Below are 17,548 nucleotides of genomic sequence, written 5' to 3' on the forward strand. Positions count from 1 at the left end.
AACCGATGGAGTTTAATGGTGTGGTGGGGGATCATTAATGGTTACCTGATTGGGCCATATTTTTTCGGTCAATATGTTAACCAGAATAGCTATTTGGCATTGCTCAGAGATCGACTGCCAGAGCTTTTAGAGGATTTTATGTACACTGAGAGAAATGTAGAGTTGGATTAACCGGAAACTCCGCAGTTTTTACCGGAGCGCTCAAGCAAATGGTTTAAGGTTGAATCTGCCTTAGCACTACCACTGTTTTTAAAAATTGAATATTTAATAAGTGATTCATTGTTTTGGCATGAAAATTGGTTTACAAGTCCTTAGAGTACAGTTTATCGTATTTGTAAATTTGCATGATCCCAAAGCAGAGGATTTGCTTAACTCTAACGAGCTTACGGCAACATCGGATTTTAAGGGCAATACAGGTCTACGGCTTTCAGATAAGCCAAGAGACTTTACAGGTATGTCACATTGTACTCTGAGGTACTTGTAACCCAATATTCATGGCTGAACAATGCATTGATTTATAATTATTTAAATTCTGTGCTTCAGCATAAGTATACAAATTTTGAGGTTAAGAGGTTAGGTTGTACATATTGCAATACTTATTCTCAAACCTTTCGCAAAACTTTTACAAATTCCACGAAACCAATAGGTCCTTTATGAATTTGTCACTCATTGTGATATGATATGCTAAAAAACATAAACATATAAGTAAATCCTCACGTGTTCGGCGCGGCTGGTATAGCGCGGGGAGGAGCCAAGCTTGGACTACTGCAAACTCCGGTAGAATGTGCCTGAGTCCACCACTAAATCAGCTGTGGTCGTCCAAAGCTAATATCACAGAAAAATGTACGGCTATTCTAACTCTACATTTCTCTCAGTATAGAGCTACTCCAATATCCGATGATTTTCTGGTGCAATTTGGCGCGTGACACTTATAAACTTTCATGTTGTTCACATTTTTTGGTTCAGAAAAACGTATAAATAATAAAATGCTATATTTTTACCATTCAATAAATAATAAACTATTCTTCTAGAATTCAGGAACCAATAAATAAGCTTGTGTCACAAATTAAAATAATTGCTAAAGCACACACTCACAAAACAATAATTTTGTGATTTCTAATAGATTTTTTTAGTTAAAAGTTACTCTGGAATACACTCCTTAGAGCACGATGTTACTTCGACGAGATACCCAAGTATTCTGACGTATGATTAACCAGCTCGAATAATGAATTGAGAATATGGCGTTGACCTTTCATAATTTACCAACATTTAGTATGTGGTGACAGGATGTTTGGATGAGTTGGGCTATATGATACGCTGCGAATGATTTTTTGTATAGAGTGCATTTGAGACATGAGTATTTATATCGCACTAAATAATCTGAATTAAAAACCGCTGCCAATTCATTGGCACGTAGCTTCCTCCAACTAAATTTATAAGTCCAATCAATAAAATATTGTTTAGAGGAAGCAATAGTTTTGAGAAAAATCGGCTTCTACTTTTTAGATCTTTATTTGAAAACCATTCGACGAAATCGTTTAAAATTTTAGCAGCAGATAGCTTTTTTATAGTGAATCGCCAAATAAAATTTTAAAGCATTTGAATACATTGTTTTAGAGATATCAGAAATTAAAAAAAAAACATTGAAACCTTGATGTCTTAAGAACCATAGGGACCGCGACACGGAAGTGCCTTATAGTTTTGTCATCGAAAAATGTGTGAGATGCGATATCTCACGCAATTTTCGACCTATCAGGCTGAAATTTTGGAATAAGTTTCCTTTTACACAAACCTAAAAACTAATTATTTTATCCCGATCGTCTACGTTTTTTTAAAATGCGAGCACAATTTGTTCAATTTTTGCGTCTTTTTTGAATAAAAATTTTGGTGTTACACCATTATTTCTGAGACTTTTATCAATCGGGCTAAAAATTTGTGTGCGAACTCCCATCGTAATAGTAAGGTCCCAAATTTATTTTGGGCTTGATCCTGCCTGTATACTTATGCAAAATGCGGTCACATAAAAAAATCGCTAAAGAGGGTTTTTTGGCTCTAACTCGAATTGTATGCATTCTACAAAAAAAAGTTAAATGTAAAAGTTGTAGATATTTTGAAAACACTACTTTTTACCGTGACAAACATTTTTTCAACACTCTTATATATAAACAACAACCCTAGAAACGATTTTTGGTACATATAATTGAATAACAATTTCGGTGTGACATGCCCTATCTGGCCCAAAAGCTTTTATTGATTGCCTGACGCTTGCGAGCGTCAGTGGTCGTGCCTTACACGCAAAACGCGAAGCGTTTTGCGCGCCTTGCATCGCGAAGCGAAGGGATGCCAGGCGGCAAGCCACCACGGCCGTCAGGCCGCGTGTTGCGAGCTAGTTTAATTGATACACGCGGATCTATAAAATATATCCGTGAATAAGAAGAGTTTAAATCGAACTTTAGATTTCCAATCATAAACTTAATTATGAATAATACAAGCAACTCATAAACATACCATAAATTTCATTATGATTCAAAAATGGTTATCAAGCATCAAATTTAAAGTTTCTGTGAAATCAGTAATATAGACGATTATGAAATCATACACTTTTCTTTAGATTTTATATGAAATAGGATTATAGAAATTCTAGAAACTTGAACAACTGAATAAATTGTGGAAAAGATGATGAGAAAGATTTATCTTGTGGTTTTTGGAATTAATAAGCAATCGCCAAATAATTTAGTGTGAAACAATGTTTGCGTCTAATTACATATTGTAGACTTATGTAAAATCCTTATTACTCATGGAGATTTACTGAAAATCTTAGAATTCACTATTTTTTTTCTTTTATGCAAAACAATAATTTTTTGTTAAATACACATTAAGGGAATGTGGGGGCTAAAAACAATGTTTTTGTGGTCCATAAAACTTTTTAAATAAAATGTATAATAAAAAACCAACACCACAGCGCAATAGTGTTAAATTCAAAGAATCATTCTACTGAAAGAAATTATCAATTGCACTCTTAGTTTCTTAACAAGTTTTTAATGACGAATGGGTGTTTACGCGACCAGCGGACTCAGCGCTAATCTTAAAACTAAGTAATACCTTAATTTTACCAGCAAACTTTTTATTATTTGAATTTTCATTTATATATAAACAGTGTAGCGCCATTCTATCATGTTTAATGAATCATTATATACCAAACGAAAAAGTTAATCAAACTTTTGTTTTTTATTGGCATTTAAAATATGAAATACCTAGTGGCAGATTTGGACAGATTTGGCTTCCACATCTCTTTAAACGTACAAATATTTTTAAGATATTCGTCTTCAATTTAGAGCATTTAGACGAAATAATACAATATATACCTTTTTCTTAACTTCTCAATCAATTAGTGCACTCTATATCAAGAATTTAAGGATATTCTACTGATAACAGAATTGAAATAACGATTTGATAAAAATTTGTTATAAAGGTTTGGTATATGTATATCAGAAACACCTATTGGTTGGGTGCACATATACGGGGGAACGCCCCCAAAATCTGTCAAAACCCATGCTAAATCTTACGGGGAAAAAATGTTACGAGCGACCACCACAGGCGTTTTTCTGCCAACTTCCATAAAAACATTTGTTAAAACGACACCGCGCTTATGTCGTTATAGCAATCCCCTCTCTCTAGCTGCACCCAACAAATATAAACTTTCAGAAGGCTACACAAGATAGTAGTGAAGATATCAATATTTTTGTTTAATTTAATTCATAGAGAAATTTTACTAATTTGTTACAACGCAAGTTTGACTGTGCTTCGATTTACTTCAAACATATTGAAGATTTACATTAATGCATAACAAATATAAAGTTTCATTGACTCTTGCGTATAATAAAAATTCATTGAATACAAAAATCATACATTTAAGCTCAAATAATAATAATTGTTATTCAGCGTTGCTATGGAGCTTTTTATGAATAATTGTCAATCCCAGAATTTTTTATAATCATTATATTGCATATATTTATCTGTGTAGCATTTTCAGCAGTCTCACTATAAATCAAAAGGGCACATGTTTTGACTAGTGCAGTACCAGTAGAACATCCTTAAAAACTATATACTTGAATTTATTTCTTGGAAATTATTTAAATATGTTCTTATACTTTAATTTATCCAAGAAGAATATTAGTTCTAAAATACAATAAAATTAAAGTATACAAATTACACTTTGATTATTCTTTGATGTAAAATTAAAATTAAATTGCAAAATGATATAAACTTTAGTTTGAACCAATATAACTGAATAATTGCTAACAGTATCAATAACAAAAAATTATCTTTCAGATTAAGTGCCTTCAACGATTAATAAGTAACACAGTATTGACTCTAATAAAATGCCAACATATCTGTGAAAAATGCAGTATTCTACTTACACATCAGTTTGACTAGGTGCATATTATAATTTTAATTTTACTGTTCTTAAACAATTTCCAGTTTAGATCCTTTACAATATATTTGGTATTATTTTGTCTGTTCATGTGACATTTAACTTCTCGTTAGGATTTTGATTCCAACATTCTTTATAATGTGTAAAACTTGTGTTTTTTATTTGGCAAATAAATTTGCCATGCTCTGCTAGTTTATTTGCGATCATCCATAGACTGATGTACCTTTCATTGATGTCATTGTTTTTATCTACTAAATCTACCACCAAAGAATTATTCTGAAATAGTAGAATATAATGATATATAATAGATTTTTATTAGAATTACTGCAATGATCGAAGAAATTTAAATAATACCTTGTCATCAGTATTTATGATATGAGCAGAAAAAGATTTATCAAATACTTTTTCTGTAAATATTTTATTGATTTTCTTAGACCACATCGCTGTCCCCAGAGGTTTTACATTGTTTAGACAGCAAGGTATAGCTTGTGCAGGTAGAGTAGAAAACTGTTTATTTAAAAAATATAACTGATCTGGGTCAAAAGAACTGCTTGTTCCATAATCATAAAAATGTACCTATAAGTTAAAAGTAATATTTAAAACTATTCAACACTTCATATAATTTAATTATGAACAAAATTTTATTCACAACTACTAATCCATCAGATTTGAACTTTTTGATTATTCCTCTATGCCATGCTTCTGCAAAAATACAGGTTACATTCAATCCAGGTTTTAATATATCATGTGGTATTTTATAATTATGATTTTCTTGTGCATAAAATTTTCTATAAAAACATGAAATAAAAAATGTTAAAATATAAAAAAAAATAATAAAATGCACAAATATTTTATTCATCAAGATATTACTCACTGCAATTTATTTATTAGACAAGAAATCTTTTTCTTATTTTTACATAGCGTCACCCAGAAGAAAGATGGATTATGGACTTCCGAAATAAGCACATGATAACTATTTTCTATTGGATTCATTAACAATTCATTGACTCTTATCTGATCCACTGAATCATTGAATGCCATCACATCATCCGGAATTAGCGCTTTATAATATTTATCCAACTAAACAAAGATAACAAAAATATAAATTCTGTTTTAAGAATTTTGTAAGATAAAATAAAGTTTAAAAGTACCATTCGAGTAGAAATGATCCCGGATTCATATGGTGTCTCTTCAACACATTTGTTAAAGATCGAAGTTGAAGCATTATGATTTTCAGAAATACCTTCGCATATTTTTGAATTCAAAACCATAAGCCTTTTACTATTTAATGGCTTTACTATTTGAAAAATATCTGGCAATGCACTTGCAAAGTCTACAATACTATTAAAGCCTAAATCACTGTATTCCAGTGATATGCCATATTCTCGTTGATAAATTTGTGGCAACTCTGAGCACCAAATACCTTCCACATGTTTTTCAATTAATTTTCTTAATCGAATCTTGGTACTTTCTTTGATTAAGTTACCTACTGAACTCAAGTCCACTATTTTTGTCATTTGATTACTAAAGTCTTTTAATTTTGAACCAACATTTTTAGTTTGCATATTTTTCAAACTAATGACATTATTGCTTGCTGGGGTGTTATCTTTAAAATGAATGTAATTATCGTCATGAGTCAATAGATGGGTACATTCATTTAACTGACTATTTAAATCTTTGATTGTATAAAATGCATATCTGCCTACGTGCTTCACAACCGCAGATAAAACATCAGTTTTAAGTATACAATTTTTTTTTTTCTCATGCAATGTATAATTTTTCAGTTCTTGCAAAACTTCACTTAATATACGAGGATCAATAGGATTAGCATGGTACACTTTAAACTTTGACTTTAAACTTGAATCTGCTTCTGGCTTTTCTCTGGCTACCAAAGAACTGATATGCTGTGACTTTTCAGTATCAATGTGATAAGCACATAGTTCATTTGCTTGATTTAACCTGAGATTCAGCACATCCGGCATGCTTTTCAAGAATTTTTCCAAGCTTGTAAAGTAAAAATCTTTGTAAGGAATGTCTTTATCAACGACATCTTTATACATTTTATTTAATTTTTCCAGTGTTATATTGTTACTGTTTCTCGAGATTAACAAACATCTTATATCACTCTTTATATCTTCTAGTGTTGCCAAACTTGGCGCCATTGTAAACAATCGTTTATCTTAACTTATAAATTAACCAAAATGTATTGTTGCATAATCACAAATATAAAATAGTTATACCAATAAATAAGATAAATAGTATATTACCTTGCGAAGTTAAATATCACCGTTTAAATACAGCAGCAGCAGCAATAGCTTTTTGTCTATACACAAGCTCAGCACAAAGAAGGCCTCTATATAGGTAGGGGCGTATATCTATACTTATAAATACACTAGCCCAGCCCGTTCCGAACAATGCAAACTAAGATCTTTCGCAGCTCTCTTACAAACATACAATGTCAACTCTAAAAACTTTCTCTGATGTAAACATATACTTTGTTTTACAGTTTCGTGAAAGAGGTCACATTGAGCCTGTCGTGCATATAAAAATGCGCAACAAAATATAAAGATGTCATAAAATGTCAAAAAATAAATGATGACACAAAAAATCAAATTTCAACTATACAGGGATCCTATGCATGCGGCACGTGTTTTCTTCACTTATCCACAATTGAATCTGAGCTGAGCTGCACGACTGAATTCGCGTCTCGACTTGAAATTTCGCTGCGGCTGCCGGCTAACTAATGCGGTGAGCCGCCGCAGTACGGCTCTCGTCGCTCATTGGCCGAAGCTTCTGCGCGTAGATTACAAAGCGGACGATGCTTTTCGACTACCCCGAATGCCGTTAAATTTAGTAATGATTTTTTCTTTCAATTAGCAGCAAATCCAGCATCGAATCAAATGTCTTCGATCTAGCGATTCAACTGATTTTTAGTCTCCAAACTCGAGAAACCGAGCGATGCTTTGAAATGACGACAATCCAGCGCCACGCAGTCTGGGCCAATGGGAGTTCGTCGCGAGTGTGGCGCTACGGTGGGGGCGGGAGCGGTGGTGGTGGCGCGGCGGGATGATCGGCTCACTCGTTTCTCCGCAGCCCGGAGGAATGCACACACGGTGATAAGTGCGAGGTGTCAAATTCGGTGCGAACGAGAAAGAGAAAGCTGTCTTGCCGTGTGAAGAAGACGAGGACTGCAGCACGACTTATTTTCTCCTCGAGCGGCTACTACTGAGTACTGCAATTTCTGTCTCTGGTCTTCTGTTCCTGGTGGCTCACCGGGAACGTCCGCGCACGAATGGTTGTCCTCCAGGTACCGTTCGAGCCGAGCCTTCAAAAGCTCCAGCAAAGAATCGAAGTAAGTCCGCATATGATTGTCCTTTGCCCCCGCGACGCGTCATTTGTTTGCCCGAATTCCATCAGTCGTCTTGTTTTTTTCGTTTCGCGAGCTGGAAACGACAGCCGCGCGGCCTTGTTGATGAAAACTGAGCGTCGAGCGCCCGCGTATATACCTATGCAGTTTTGCTTTTGGCGGATTGTTTTTTTTTCTGGATTTTTTCTCTCGATTTATACGTACCCACGGAAAAATTTCTCGTTTGACAGAAATTCTCTTTTAGCCGTTTTACATGCTCGCGGTTTTTTTCAACGATAGTGATCTCGTTTTTTGTAATTCGATTAATGTATACTAGTGCCGTGTTGATACGAAATCTTTAAAGTATGTCTACATTCATCGCGCAACTATCTAAACAATAATAAAAGTTAACGTCAGCAAATCAATCGCATGTTCCTAAACGAGCGAAAACAAGAAAAATCGCCCCCCCGCGGTCCAGTTTCCAAAAAGTTCGTTGGCCGATGTTAGCTTCGCGGAATCGGCCGCGATGTAGGTATGCAGGGGTGCAGCGCGCTACTCCAGTTCCGTGAGGCAGCTGCTCCGGAAATCTTCTGAGAACCGACTCGCCCGATTTTTCAGCCTGCATAGGCTCTTCCCATCGCCCCAACGAAACATTGACGAATTTTCGAACTGTTGACACTTTCTCGTGGTACTTACATGTTTTGCTTGTGATAAATGTGTATGCTATTTTACTATAGAGCCACTGGATTCAGATATTTGTATTTGTTGGTCGTATCGTGGAAAATCGTGGTATTGTACCGTGAGTGTTTCGAAGAAGTTTGAGCGATACTTTTGATGTTTATTTTACTGCTCTTCTTTTCAAACTTCTTTTCCAGTCTCAAATGAATTCTCGCAAGAACTTTCGGGATAGACAATATTTTTGTTTCAAAAATCCGATTGCGTCAGACTTTTCGCGTACCCTTCGATCAAAGTGTAATGGCGTTTATTGCGTTTTATGTTTGCTTAATTTTTAACATTATTAAAATCAGATTCTTCTCTTCGACATTTGCCGCTGTCATTTGTAAATTATGAAAGCTTGAAAAATGTCTTCATTTTTTTATGTTTAAACTGATCTCCGTCATATTTAACTTAGAACTTTTATATAAACATAAAATAGAGTTAGTCTATACAACGTGAATTTCTCATTCCTCCATTATTGCCGAAAAGTTTTAAAACATTCCACAAATCATCGCATTCGAATGCGGGTTTGCCGAGCAATTCGCACGCGAAAGTGCAGGTTTTCTGCTATCGTTCGGCAGCCGACCCTTTTTACTCCTTTATTCGTGGGTGTACTCTCGCATAAAGCGACAAAAAGCCCTCGAAAAGAGGCGAAGCCGAGTTCCGATCCTTTTTACTGGTAACGTGAATAAAAAGACCAGATAGCCAACGCGGCGAGCAACGGCTTTCTATAAGTATCGAGCGCATTCGCTTTTCAAAAACTCCGCTGTAATTAATTTTTATTCTCCTCTACAGCTATACATTTGAGTCGATTGCGTACGCGGGGATAAACAAATATAGGTACTCGCGGACAAGTCTACAATGAAAGTATATAGCGAGTTTGTTATGATTCCGTCGCGTGTACTTATGACGCGTAAACAGATATCCGCGTGTATAGTGGCTGGATCTAAAATCAAAATAAAAGAAGAATCCGTGTCACGTTATATTCGCATTGCACCACATTTCGCTAAGGTGTACATACACATATAGCTATGCACGCCTGTCAAATCTGGCGAATCACTGATTTATCGCATGCGAACTAGTTGCGGAATTTCCCATTGTTAAAAAAGATCCGTCCAGCCTGGCAACGGGAGAGCCCGCCCTGTCGAGGCGCATGTAAAAAAGCACCAGCCGAAAAGCCAAAAGGTGTCTCCGCCGCTCGAGGAGAGGGCGCACGAAAACGCTCGCGTCGAGGTATATAGCGAGCACTAACAGAAGTGATCGCGGGGGTGTGGGTGGGTGTCGGCAGCGGCAGCAGTGGGGATAGCATCGCGCGCGTTGTGTGTGTGTGTGTGCATACACAGGCAAACACGTACGCAAGGAGGTGGGGGAGTCAGCTCAGCAGTGTAGCTGCGGAGTCACTCGCGACATGGCAGGCGGTGGCGACGATGATCCCTGACCGATGGCCCAGCTCGAGGCGTAGATTTCTACTGCGATCGTCGGCAAGAACGATGCTCGCACTTCTGGCGACAAGGTAAAAAGAAACAAAGAGGAAATCCGCGTCGCACTAATCCACTAATATCCAAGTATGCACGCATATAGGTATATCCCGTCATTGCTTCCACCTTTCGCTCTGTCCCTCTCTCTCTCTCTCTCTCTCTCTCTCTCTCTCTCTCTCTCTCTCTCTCTCTCTCTCTCTCTCTCTCTCTCTCTCTCTCTCTTCTCACTGCCCTTTTGCGTCGTCTTAGCGGAGGACGAAAACGCCGAGAGTGTATAGTGTTACACGCGCGGCATCGGGGATATCGAGGTATAGCCGCGTCAACGGGGTATATATAAAAAAGACTGCTCCACTTGCACCCGGTGCTGCTGCGCTGCTCTTTCTCTCTCGCTCGGCTCGAGTTAGCTCTGTATGGCTTTCGCATAGCGAGTGCGCGCGCGTAGGTGTGCGAGCGTATATATTCGCGGGGGGCACCTCGCAGCCGCGCTCTTCTCGTCTCTGCCTGCCCCTCCTACGCTCTTCATTTTTGTTCGCTCTTCCTTCTCCTCTTTCCGCGAAACTCGCGAAGGTTCGCTGCTGCCCCCACCCGTTCGCCCAGCGTATAGTATTAGCGCAGCAGTATAGCAGCAGTGTATACATGTAGGAGTTGCTGCGAATCTAGGCGATTGAGCTGGAGGAGGTGCAGCAGCAGCAGCAGTTCGTGTGTGTCGCGGACCCGTCGGACTGTGTGCGGTTAAGCGTTGCATTGCGGGCAGGCGGCGTATAGACTCGGAGCAGGAGCAGAAGCAGCAGCAGCACTGTTATGTGCGTCGAGGGCGAACCCAGACGATTCCACGATGAGCTTAACTACGCGAGTCTCGGAGAAAACGTAGGTGCCACCGACCGCCGCCACCGCCTTCTTCTTCTTCTTTACTTATTCTTGGCTTTCTTTTCACTCGCTTTGTGCCACTGTGTACCTACTCCTCTTTTTAACTCCTCTCTCACTCGCGCCTCCTCCCCCCCCCTCACATCTCTGTCTTTCTCGGTGGAATGAGTTCAGCACTATACTACTTGCACTCGGCCAGAGAAATTACGTGCTTGTTTGCGCGATTCGCCTTCCTCTTCTGCTACTACCCCTTCTTTATAGTTATGTCAACTGTATTTTTAATTTACTTGATGACAGGTGAATAATGATGGGCAGAAATTCTCAGACTTTTTTTCACCGCTGCTTGTGAGTTGTCCCTGCTAGATATACTTTTTGCAGAGTCTTCATTAATTTTGTACGGCTTTGTTCCTAACAAGTAGAAAAAAATCAGGTTACTTCTCTGCTGATGCATGAACTGTTGCAGGTCACCTAAGCTTTCAACACTGCCTTTTGCGCAAAGAAATAAAATCATATCAATAATAGCCGAGTAATTCCTCACATCTGCGAGCACTGATGCCTATTCCAATTGATAAATTTTAAATTCGGGATTCTCATTCATATGATTATCCATCATGTCAAGGTCAATCAATATTCAATATTGATTACATGGCTCATTGGTCTGCATCTTTTATTACTTTCTTATTTGCAGATCGAAAAACGCATCAGTATGTTTGAGACAGCGAAAGACAATTGTTGTAATGAGTACAGTCCATGGAGCTACAATCTGCTTGGCGGAAGTACCGTCAACAAGGTAATTTTTTTAGCCTACAATTTAATGCAATCTTTAACTTTGGTAGAAAGCTTATCAACTTTGGTCATTATGTTATTTTGAATCAGCATTTTGTAAACTATTTTACTTCCTCCGCAAACTCTTATTTTATGACTATTTTTTCAGACAATATTGGAAGACGACGATGGGCAAGATTTGAACAACTCTATGGTAAATGATCTTGTTGCTAAAATCCTAGATGACGATTGCATCAGTAGCAACGATGTCTTCGCTAACCGCTGCAACGGCAATTCGCAACAATATCAAGTTGGGGCTCCAATGGCACAAGACTGCAAAACCAGACTAGGCACGAATGCATATCTCACAAATGCCAATGGTTTCCATTCATCGTATCCTGTGTCTCAAATACCAAATGGCTCATTAGGTATGAATGAAAATGACCAAGAATATAGAAATATCTGTAGTGGGCTGAGTTCATTGGGTCTCAACTTGTGTATGGGACAGCAAAATCATGACAAGGGAAACTCGTATAATAATGGATACATCAATAATGTGCAGAGGTATGTTTCTTAAATATGTCCAATATTAATCTGTAATTTTTTTTCTTAGATAAAAATAAATATATCCATTATTCATTGCAGACCATTACACACCTCTGACAATAATTTACAACGATCCGGGCAACAATACCCAGCTCAGATTGTAAATGATGGATCCTATGGTTCCGTACGGAACTCTTATGTTCCTCTATCAAATAATGGCCTACTTACAACGACGACCAACGGCTTGAATTACAATCCGCAATCTGCCAACTGGTCCGAAACTCTGCTCAACACTGATGGCGTTAAGGATTTGTTTGGTCACTACACGCAACTACAGTCATGCAACAATACAGACTATAATCTGAACGTCGCTTTGAATTTAGCGCTTGAATCGCCTGACAATGTCACCCTCGGCGATATGCAGCTTCACTGCAACGTACCCTCGAATGGTCATGGCAATTCGATACTAAATGTTCACGATTCCTACAACGCGACTGCCAATAGTCAAGGCTACCGTCCTAGCTCCGCTGTGACTGATCTTAGTGCCGATTCCGGTTTTCTATCTAACTCGCCGCTGCAGCACTTTTCTCCCGCCGATTCTACCCTGCAGAACTGCTTTGCTAGTAACCTTCAACGTGGAAAATACGAAGAGGTGAGCTTGTAATATACGTGTGCGAGTTCATAGCTCAGAGTCCTAGTAGTAACAGACAGGCTCTCGTTAGACTGACAGAATTCGTGTCTTTTTTAGTTCGCATTTTGAAGTATTGCCAATTTAGAAAGAAAAAAATTATTTTATAATAATATAAAAATTTGTTCCAGTACAAAGATTATCATGAGACGTCCAATTTGAATATCAGCAACATCGCAGCAGCCAACGAACAGCTGTATCTAAAGCAGCAACAGCATCAACAACAACAGCATCAACAACAGCAGCAGCAGCAGCAAAACGCTCGCAAGCTTGATGACGCAGCAGTTTTGGCCGCTGAGCAGGCATACAAACGACTCCTCAGTCACTATCCTAATCTCGTCGAACAACAACCACAACAATTCTCATCCGCTAATGAATTCGATGGCAGTAACAGTTTATCGATGGTCGATGGGCGCCTTGATGCTACCCTCCTCAAAATGCTTAGTCCAAAAAGCAGCAACGGTGCTGGAGTTGGACCAAAATCGCGCGAGAAGCAGGTATTCTCGCCGATTGGCTACTCGCGCAATCTGACTGCTGCTGCAGCCATTGCGACCAGAGAGGCCGAGCAGTTGCAGCAACTCAAGTACAACTATCAGAGCGCTAACGACTGCCAGAGATTCATTGTTAATAACGCCGACGCTCTCAAGGCAATCCAGCAGCAGAATTCTCAGGTACCTTAATCTCGTGCTGTAATAACTTTTATTTGTAACGTATACTAGTTATTTTTCACATGAAACTCGATTAAAATGATTTATACTTTTTAGGCTGCTTTTCAGAACAATCATAAGAGGTCCAACAATATCACGAGTGCCTACAAGATGAAAGCCGCCTATGAGTTAGCCAACAGCATGAACTTCACGAGTAATTCTCTCGCCCAACAACAGCAGCAACATATGAATACTGGCAACGGTAACAACGGTGTTGTGGACAATGAAATTTTCAATCGTCTTGCAAAACAACGCCAACAGCAGCAGCAGCAACAACGCTTGAAAAATATGCCTACAATATCACCAGCTGCCGATGTGCTCTTCAACGTTGGCTTGATGCAGAGCGCAAGCGCAGGAGTCTTCCCGGCACACACGGTTATGCCTATTCCTGTTGCCGTGCCGACGCCCAGCTCAGCTCGTCGCTCAGGACCATCACGGATGTTATTTTTGAGGCTTGAACAAACATATGAACAATTCAAGCAGTTGGAGAAAGAGCGTAAAAAATGTGAAGCTGGACTTGCTGCTCATTTCCCTGGCAAGAAAGTGACTAGCGCCAACAATTTACCAATTCCGAGGCTTCAGGGCAGCCCTTCGAGGGTTGACAGGCTTATCATTGATCATTTCCGCGAGCACGCCCGTGTCATCACGCTGATTGCTAAGGTAAACTTCGTAAACATACTTTTATCCAAGTTCTCAAGCCATCGATTGTATAACTTATATTAATTTTGTTGACAATAATTTGAATTCAATTTTGAGTGATATTAATTAACAGCATTACGACCGTTACAGAAATATTCTTGATGAATATATTTTGTAAATAATGTTTCGTAAAGATTGTTTACTACTTCTTTTAAAAGCGCATAAAAACGTATTTATACTATTATATTAAGTAAAAAAAATATTTCTTTGAAGTTTCCAGAATACAACAAGATCTTTCTCTCCCCCAACAGAAGTATCCACTGCCAAAAACGAAACTCTCAGAGATAAATTATTTAGAAATCACAATATGAATTTTAACTACTTAATTTATAATTTTTAGATGGAACGTCTTCGAGGTGTTGGCATGAATCAGCGTGTTCACAAAGCTATGGAACACTGGCTCGAGGCCATAAAGTTTGTTCAGGAACGTCGCAAGCAGGAAATCGCTAATGCCAATAAACGACAAAAAGAAAATCCTCACTGCATTTCTATCCACGATGACAATGGTAAGTCAATATTAATTTATTTAAAATTCATTATTTATGTTTCACTGTTCACATTTACATAAGCAGCACACTTTTTACAGTGTGTGTGTTCTATATATATATATATATATATATATATATATATATATTTAATGAAAAATGCGAAAGCAAATCGGTTCTTTATGCATTTTTATATTTCATGATACTTTGGAAAACAAACAGTATAAAGAATTATCTCTATCAATATATTCTTTCAGAGTTAATAAATACTTTTTATTTTACCTAAATCATAAATTTATCATAAACTATAGTTAAAATGTCTTTCAAAAAACTATAATAAAGTCCTTCAAAAAAATTGCGTGCCACAAGAGACATTATCAAGATCTAATTACAATAAATGTTAAAATCTTTCAGATATTTTGGCTCTGGCTGATAGTATTTATAAACTTACTAAAGCCTCGCGTTATGCGAGAACAGCCATGTACAACGCCATGCAGTCAACCCTCCTTTACAACGGCGAGATCGAGACGAAGATCATGGAAACCAACCAAGATATTGTAGCTGAGCTTCAACCCAAGGAAATTGTTGCTGAAGAATCGCCAGTTACATCAACGCCAGTAGTGGCCCCAACTTCAGTTTCAACAGCGCAGCTAACTTCCAGCGAGGAGTCTGTAATCACCACCTCTGTTGCTAATCGTACTTAAATATATCAAGAGAAAGTGAAGATGTAACAACTCAAGCAAAGCAAAGGAAGAAGTTCTGCAGAAAATGTCTTTCTTCGTCATTCAAGTTCACTGTGAGTCTTTCTTTTTCAAGATTCATGGCGCCTAATCTTTATCAAGCTTTTCTAAGGAATTATTAACATATGAGGCGAGAAAAAAAGGTATGGTTAATCATTATAGAAAGGTACAGTGTAATAATGAAAAAAAAAATACCGTCGTACTCAGATTTTCTTGGTGCTAACCAAGTTAACCAATCGCTTAAAAGTGCAGGACCTTGATAGCTTTTGTTGCATATAACGTCATTTTGTCTCGTTAGACATACTTATATAGGGAAGCGCACAATTAATTTGTTCGCGTTGCATTAATCGTGCAGCCGTGCGTGCAAAAGTGCATTGCTTCGCCATTTTTCGAATATTTAAGCGTGCGTGAAAAAACAAGAAAACGAGACAAAAAAGAGATGACAAAGGTCGCGTATTATAATTGCCCTGGAGGTTTGCAGCGGCGCATCTTACTGCACCGGTTAACTTTTATATTTGTTACTCGTGATTCCGTAGTTTTTTAAACAAAATACAAATTCCTAAGAGTCATGTAATCGAGCAGTTCTAGACAGTTCAAGAAATGTCTTGATGCGTCTGGGATTTGGCGTCGTCTCGATGGCCAGGGGTATTTTAACGCACGAGACTTCCAGTCCAACTAGAAAAATAAAAACGTTCAACTCGAGGAACGGTGCGGCGAGAAATGTTCGAGTCTATTGCCTAATATTATAAGTATTTCCTCGTCGTTCGTTTATCTTCTTTAATTACGTATTAAGGCTTTATTTTTCAATTTGCATGTTTAATCTATGTTAAAGCTATTTTATCTGTTGAAAATTTCTACTTGGATAATTGACGAAAAAATAATTCGTAATCCTAATATTTTTGTATGCATGATATTTTACAGGCTTGAAATTTTAATTCGATTGATTTAATTTATATTTTAATAAAACCCAATAAAAGCAATTTTTGTTGTATAAAAAAATTGATTTTTTAATTTTATACTATCTCAGAATTTAAATTAAATCGATGAATTTAAATTTTGGTCTGTTTCCGTTGTCGAATGTGTATCATGATAACTGTCAGCATTATTTAATATTAGGCTTGATAATGCTTGCACAAAGTGAACATCATTGTTAACAATCGTTTTATTAATAAAATTTGATTTTTTTTTATTTTTGAAACCAATATTTAAACAAATTTATAGAATATGAGTATGTAGACTTTAGACGCATTTCTACGAGGTTAACATGCAACAAAATATTTGGTACATCTCTATCATTTCTCGCCGCTGCGCAAGCTACTCTCGAGTCGAATCTCCGACCACTATTCGCTTACAATTAGATGAAAGTTTCGGGCCGATCTCTGAGGCCTGGACCACCGAGTTTTACCGAGTGTGTTAGTTCAAACGCTAGATACAATTTCATAGAATAGTTCAATGTGGCCTTCCTTAAGTGTGTGTCCCGTATAATGCGTGCGTGTGTGTCGGTAACCCATCGAATCTGCAAATGGGAAAGCCCTGACGACACACTTCATATGTGCGATGCAAAGATTATTACATTTAATAGCCGAAAAAAATTTTTGGACGGGCATAGGTGTGTTATTTGATGTTGATGTTGCGAAGCAATCTTAACGATGAAAAAATAATGCTGTCCACTGTACTGTAATAATAGCTTTATTTAACATTCGAGCTTCCATCCGCGTAACCCACTTTTCTATTAAATGATCAGTGGTCAAGTTGGAGTGTGATGATAGATTAATAATCTATAACTAGCGCGTAACATTTATTATTGTGTTTATGAAAAATGAAACAAAAAAATGGAGAAATGATGAACTAAACTCAAGCAATAATCAATTAAATGATCGATTGATGTGGAAAGAAAAAGGAGAAAATTGTATATCTTATTGATTAACTTCTGACCTTATCCAGAGTTGGATCTGATCGTTTAAAAGTATTGTAGAGTATCGAAATATAAATGCATAAAGTTGGATTACGCGGATAATGGCTAAATCGAACAAATCTAACGTTCACATAATGTATATGTATATTGATAGACTTTTGTT

General features: G+C 37.4%; 2 protein-coding genes across 5 annotated transcripts; one reads left to right on the forward strand and one right to left on the reverse strand.

The window, feature by feature from the left end:
- Positions 1–3,019: 3,019 nt before the first annotated feature.
- Positions 3,020–7,512, reverse strand: LOC100678028 (tudor domain-containing protein 5). Its single transcript, XM_031932876.1, has 7 exons — positions 7,061–7,512; positions 6,703–6,966; positions 5,587–6,619; positions 5,310–5,515; positions 5,085–5,223; positions 4,790–5,011; positions 3,020–4,711 (listed from the first exon to the last, which is right to left on the reverse strand). The coding sequence occupies exons 3-7, from the start codon at positions 6,595–6,597 to the stop codon at positions 4,523–4,525; spliced, it is 1,767 nt and encodes a 588-aa protein (XP_031788736.1). The 5' UTR covers positions 6,598–6,619; positions 6,703–6,966; positions 7,061–7,512; the 3' UTR covers positions 3,020–4,522.
- Positions 7,513–7,516: 4 nt separating this feature from the next.
- Positions 7,517–17,373, forward strand: LOC100677857 (uncharacterized protein DDB_G0283357). 4 transcript variants are annotated; one of them, XM_003426053.5, is made up of 8 exons: positions 7,517–7,787; positions 11,529–11,630; positions 11,775–12,169; positions 12,251–12,803; positions 12,971–13,510; positions 13,604–14,206; positions 14,586–14,751; positions 15,145–17,303. In XM_003426053.5, exons 1-8 carry the CDS (start codon positions 7,728–7,730, stop codon positions 15,432–15,434), a joined length of 2,709 nt encoding a protein of 902 aa, XP_003426101.1. In that variant the 5' UTR covers positions 7,517–7,727; the 3' UTR covers positions 15,435–17,303. The 4 variants fall into 4 exon arrangements, with proteins under 4 accessions (XP_003426101.1, XP_003426103.1, XP_003426102.1 ...); XM_003426055.5 differs by lacking the exon at positions 7,517–7,787 and adding an exon at positions 8,963–10,011 and having other exon boundaries at positions 15,145–17,373; XM_003426054.4 differs by lacking the exon at positions 7,517–7,787 and adding an exon at positions 10,456–10,843 and having other exon boundaries at positions 15,145–17,373.
- The last annotated feature ends 175 nt before the right edge of the window (positions 17,374–17,548 follow it).

The sequence above is a fragment of the Nasonia vitripennis genome (assembly GCF_009193385.2).
Source record: "Nasonia vitripennis strain AsymCx chromosome 1 unlocalized genomic scaffold, Nvit_psr_1.1 chr1_random0009, whole genome shotgun sequence".
In the NCBI taxonomy this organism is placed as follows: Eukaryota; Metazoa; Arthropoda; class Insecta; order Hymenoptera; family Pteromalidae; genus Nasonia; species Nasonia vitripennis.

Excerpts from the sequence above, each read along its gene's own strand:
- LOC100678028 (XM_031932876.1), bottom strand. The coding sequence starts at position 6,597 with ATGGCGCCAAGTTTGGCAACACTAGAAGATATAAAGAGTGATATAAGA. Across the intron at positions 5,516-5,586 it reads GGATCATTTCTACTCGAATG|TTGGATAAATATTATAAAGC; the intron begins GTACTTTTAAAC and ends ATCTTTGTTTAG. Across the intron at positions 4,712-4,789 it reads TCATAAATACTGATGACAAG|AATAATTCTTTGGTGGTAGA; the intron begins GTATTATTTAAA and ends CTACTATTTCAG.
- LOC100677857 (XM_003426054.4), top strand. The coding sequence starts at position 10,778 with ATGTGCGTCGAGGGCGAACCCAGACGATTCCACGATGAGCTTAACTAC. Across the intron at positions 12,804-12,970 it reads AACGTGGAAAATACGAAGAG|TACAAAGATTATCATGAGAC; the intron begins GTGAGCTTGTAA and ends AATTTGTTCCAG. Across the intron at positions 14,207-14,585 it reads TCATCACGCTGATTGCTAAG|ATGGAACGTCTTCGAGGTGT; the intron begins GTAAACTTCGTA and ends TATAATTTTTAG.